This window comes from Neopelma chrysocephalum, unplaced genomic scaffold, assembly GCF_003984885.1.
Source record: "Neopelma chrysocephalum unplaced genomic scaffold, ASM398488v2 Primary Assembly neopelma1_70, whole genome shotgun sequence".
Lineage (NCBI taxonomy): Eukaryota > Metazoa > Chordata > Aves > Passeriformes > Pipridae > Neopelma > Neopelma chrysocephalum.
In genome coordinates, this window is record NW_020897730.1 from 8009509 (window position 1) to 8014796 (window position 5288).

The 5288-nt window shown below is 36.9% G+C and overlaps 1 protein-coding gene across 1 annotated transcript in view; it reads left to right on the top strand.

Moving 5' to 3' along the window:
• The first annotated feature begins 779 nt into the window (after nt 1–779).
• RBP2 (retinol binding protein 2) overlaps nt 780–5288 on the top strand; it is an 8745-nt gene continuing 4236 nt past the window's right edge. Inside the window, exons 1-2 of the mRNA XM_027686288.1 lie at nt 780–963; nt 4137–4315. Coding sequence (XP_027542089.1) covers nt 891–963; nt 4137–4315 — 252 coding nt within the window. The 5' untranslated portion in view covers nt 780–890. The remainder of the gene's footprint in view (nt 964–4136; nt 4316–5288) is intronic.

Genomic DNA, 5288 nt, shown 5'->3' on the forward strand with positions numbered 1-5288 from the left:
TCTCCAAGTTCTCTTGACTGATTAAAGCCATATAATGTAAAACCTTATCTTCTATTAATTTGCTCTTAGTACTTACTTTAAATTCCAATAAAGTTTGACTGCACATTCAAATCCTCCTTTCAGACACATTCTGAATGTGCTTATTTGCACAACTGAAATCTGTAGGTTTGTCCACAACAATGTAATGCCAATGGATGAAAAATACCTTTCTAATACAAACTGCCATGTTTCAGAGTAATTAAAAATCATCCTTAGGGCAGACTTGATACTAATTATGATTGATTTTTATTTTACATTTGATAAACTTGCTGCTAAACTAAAGCAAAAATATGGAAGTCTGGTTGGTATAAGTACAGATACTTTGAAAATCAAAGGAAAACAAAAATATTTTCAACAGGAATATTCCCTTTTCTGCCCTGCCTTATGTTATTTGCACATTCAAGACTTCCAAAAATTTTAAATGAGAGTTCTGGGTGTGACACTTTCGTAAAACTGACTCTTCATAGGGAACAGTGACACAGAGAAAGGAACTGAAAAAGAGAATTCACCTTGGAAACTTTAACTGGGTTGCACAATTTGACACTGTGTTCAATATATTTCAAAGGTATCCCATAATAGCTTGTCGTTCTTCACAAGGTCACTGTAAAATCATATCCTGCATTACTCCATATTTCTGAAAGTGTTCCTTGTCTGCCAGCTGTTCAAGTGAACTTTGTTAATGAAGGCAAAGTTTCCAGGGTTATCACTCTGCCCCTTACACTGTATTATCTAGAAAACCATAAACCTTATTAAAAAAAAAAGATATGAAAAGCTTTATAAAACCTTCTCTGAGCAGCCCCTGTTTCCAGCCTCCCCTCTTGAGCTGAAGGTGATTTGAAGCTGTCGCCACCATGCCGGCTGATTACAATGGCACCTGGGAGATGGAGACCAATGAAAACTTTGAAGGCTACATGGTTGCTTTAGGTAAGTGACAAAATATTAACTGCACAGGGAGAAGAGAAAATGTTCCAATTATAAGTAAAATCCTTCTACAAATTAATGAGCTTATTTCTGTAGTGTGTGTTGTGGCATAAGGGCTTCTGCCAATCAAGTGAAAATCAACAAATTGCAATGCACTTATAATTACCGTGATATAAGTGTATAAGCAAGAGAAGATTTGTAGCCAAATGTATTATTCTTTATTTAGATAAATGAAAAAACAGATACAGATGGGAGAAAAAAAATCCAAAACAACAGGCTTTCAGATACAGAAACTCTTTTTTATTCCTGTAAATACTTACTGTAACAGTGAAGCCACAGCCTGGTTAGCTCTGCTAAAGAGGAATAGGATGTTCTATATCACTAAAGCAACAGTAATGCTAATACTTAATTAGTGCTTTGAACTAATAAAATTATATGTTACATAAATGGAAAATTTGATGCTTTAAATGATTTTGTACTAGTTTTACCAAAGAATCTCAATCCTATTCACCAACAATTGAAAATATTTATAATTTCCTCAAAGCTTCAACTCTCTTAAGAGAGAAAGGCAAGTTTCGCTCTTCGTAGTTTTTGCCCTTTGCATTTATGGAAAAAAGATCAATACCTTTAGGGACACCTGTAGATAATATACACAGACATCTGTGAGGTTTTAAAAAATAAGAATGATGAAGCCAATATCATGAATTTTGGGAGAAGGATACACACTATCTGAAGTGATTTGCATGCTGGGGTTTGGCAGTTAGCTAAGCACGAAGAATAATTGCTATTTTTTGTGCAACTGAAACGTGATTTCAGCTTTAAACATGGGGCCTGTTGGTCTGGCTGATGCTTAAGACAACTTCCAGTTGTCACAAATTGAGTGTTCCAGGCCATTTTTATCTCACTCAGGCTTGTCCCCCTGCCTGCCTTGGCTTCTGGTCTTACCTACAGCTCCTGCCTCTAGCCCAGCTCTCTGTGCTTTGGCTCTGCCTCACTCCTGGCTCAGTTCTTTGCTCTAAGGCCTGACCAACTTGTGTGGGGTGTTACTAGAAGCACCAGCCCATGATCGTCCTCTTGCTCCAGTCCTGCCTTGCTCTGTAGTGATAAATTTAATTGTATTTAATAACTTGGTTGATAACTACCAGTTATCTGGATCTGGCCTTTCACGAGTCCATCGTGCTTTTTTGGGTACACATGCACATATACACTATAAGTTATATGAATTTAAAACTGCCAATAGATTAGCAAAAACATCCAACACCAAAACCAACACAAAGATACATATGCTATAGGTGATCCTCAGAATGAAAAGAAATTACAGGTAAAGGGTGAAAAAATATTCTTCTGCTCTGTTTCTCACAATTTTACATGTAGTTGGTATTTTAAGTATGAAAGTGCTCAGATTCAAAGCACACTAAGATTTTGGGTTTTTTTTAATTCATCCATCCTTTTAATTAATGCACACATATTTCTATACTTTAATTAAAAAATACTTTTGTCCTTTAAGTCAGGAACTTTGGTTTTATCATAAATATGTTACAAAGTATTTTAATCTGCCAGAATTGAACAATATATCCTTTTTATTGCTTGTATTGTTCAAAATGCAGTTATGAAAACCATGCTTTAATAAAACCTCCCCTAATTTTCTCCAGCAGCTACAAGACTAATATATTAGTCAGAAATAGCATTTCTTTAGAGGTCTAGACAATTTTTTCCCTCAGAGAGAACTAAATTTTATGTTGTCTGGCTATAAATCAGACCCGGAGATACCTTTAATCCACCACAGCAGATAAAATATACCCAAGAAGTCTTGAATATAAATACTGAACAAGAACATTATTCCCTGCGTTAAAAAGTCACATTTTTTTCAAGCCAATCCTCTTACTCAACTCTATTAGTACTTCACAAATAGTCTAATGAATCTACCAAAAGAAAAAGGGCTCCTTTAGAACGTGGCATTGCCGAGCTGACAGTGATTAACTCCTGTGCAAAAGCGCTGAAGGATGGCTGGCAAACCAAACCCATTTCTCAATCTCTGGCAGCAGCACGTGAGTTTATCTCATTTGCATAGAGCACCACAATAAGATTCTCTGCCAGCTGCTCAGAAATATTTATTGCAGCTGGTAATGCTGCTGGCACGAGGTGGATTGGCTGGGGCAAACTGTCATCATGGTAATCTGTATTCTGCCTTTGGTAAATTCCAATGCATTCCACTGCAAGCAGTTGTTTACTTTAGAATGTTCATCACCAGCAAAATAAGGATGTTAAGGAGATAGAACTGTGTGACATGTTCACAGAATATTAAACAGGAACTGTGAAATGCTCTGCATGGATACTTTGACTTTTAACTTTAAATTTGTCTCCTTTTAAACTGAAATTTATTTCTGTGTCCACTGTCTAACAATAATGGGTGTCGGGCTTTTATTAATTGTTTCTTTTTTTTAATTAGTATATATTTCATTATTTTAGGTTAATTATTAACCTCTTATATACTCCGATAGGCTGTAGGTTCATCATAAAAGTAACATGCCAGAATCCCTTTGATTACGTGCTCATTCTCCCTTGGTTACATACTCATTCTAACATGCTTTATTTTTGAAAATGATTATTATTCTGAGATCCCTCTTTAGGAGTGGCCAACATCTGTAATCCTGCAGGACACACAGCAGTACCCCCATGTGCCTAAGAGAGCTCCCTGAGTTCCTGCATGCTTAGGAAAGGCAATGGCAAAGGAATATATCTAATAACCCTGTTATTAGATGATAATAGTTCTTCTGCATCCCACAGCTTCACATGTAAGGGAGGCCAAACAGGCAATGTCAGTCTTAATAGCCCCGGTTGTTTCATGTTCTCAAAAAACCCTGGAAATTCAGGTAATTTAAACACTATTGGTTGTATGTTGTAGCTCTGCTCACATTCCCATAGATATCCTGTTAATAAATAAATTTATAATCAGTGAAAGATCCTCAAATTGAAAGTGTACTTGCAAACACAAGATGATTTTTATTTGAAGTTATCTTTTTCTCTGCAAAATGTTCTAGGTAAAAGCATTATTTGTGGAAATATATTCCACATTTTTTTTAATGTATAAATATATGCTCTGGTGGGGTTTTTTTATTTTTGATATCAAATACTGGAATTTTAATTGTGATACTCTCTTTTTTGGTTTTTGACAGGTATTGATTTTGCAACTCGTAAGATTGCAAAACACTTGAAACAAACAAAGGAGATTACTCAAAATGGAGATAATTTTAAAACAAAAACACTCAGCACTTTCAGAAACTATGATCTGGATTACACAGTGGGAGTGGAGTTTGAAGAACATACCAAAGGACTGGATAACCGAGTGGTGAAGGTAAAAATCTGGTACCTGAGTCAGCAGTTTCAAAAATACATTAAATAAGCCCCCAATATTTTACAAACATCAGAGGATTTTAATAAAGCAGAAATAATTTGCATCTTGAGAGAGTTTTCTTTCCTGCTACAAGCATTCATTAGAAATGTGAATCGGGATGGTTACTCAGACTCGAGAGGACAATCATTAATTACAGGTTTTTCTAGTAGGGAATTTTTCCAGCTTTTCCATGATACATCTTCATGTATTTAGAAAGTAGAAAAAATTATTTTTACCTATGTATCCCCTTTAATGAAACTTTAAATTAATCCCTGTGAATTTAGGACTGTTTCTATGTCAATATAAATCTTCAGTTTGCAATGGTTGTGTTCAGAGTGTATTTTTAATCTGAGCCTGATCAGCCTCAGCCAGGCAGTTTAACAGTTAGACACTGTTAAAAATAAACTGCACTTGGCTCTGAACCTTAAGGGAGCTCCAGGAAGGGGCAAGAAAGAAATGTGAGCCAGAGCTCCCAGTGATCCAGGTGGCAGAGCTGCTGGCAGGGGCAAAGAGGCAAGGAGGCCCAGCAGTGCATGCTCTAATACCTTTTGGATTATAGGAGTAACCTGAGCTCAGAATTCCCCCAGGAATCTGTGGGGATATGTTCACACACACAGGTTTGGACCAAGGGCCATGCTGAGCGTTGGCCCCTTCCCTCTCCTGTGCCATTCTCAGTGAGTCAGTTCCTCTGGGGCCTTCAGACAGAGAGGAAAGGAACACACTTGAGTCCTAATTCATTTACTGAATTCAGCCTCATGTTTCTGTATCAATACCACTGTAGTTTTACTCCCTTCTCACCCCTAAAATAATTAAGCAAGATTTTCAAAGCTAGAAAGCCCAGTAGATCTTAAATTTCCAATGGCTGTCCCGTTCCGAGCCTTGCTGATCCTGCATCCCCTGCCTCCTCTCCCTGCATCCCCTGCCTCCTCTCCCT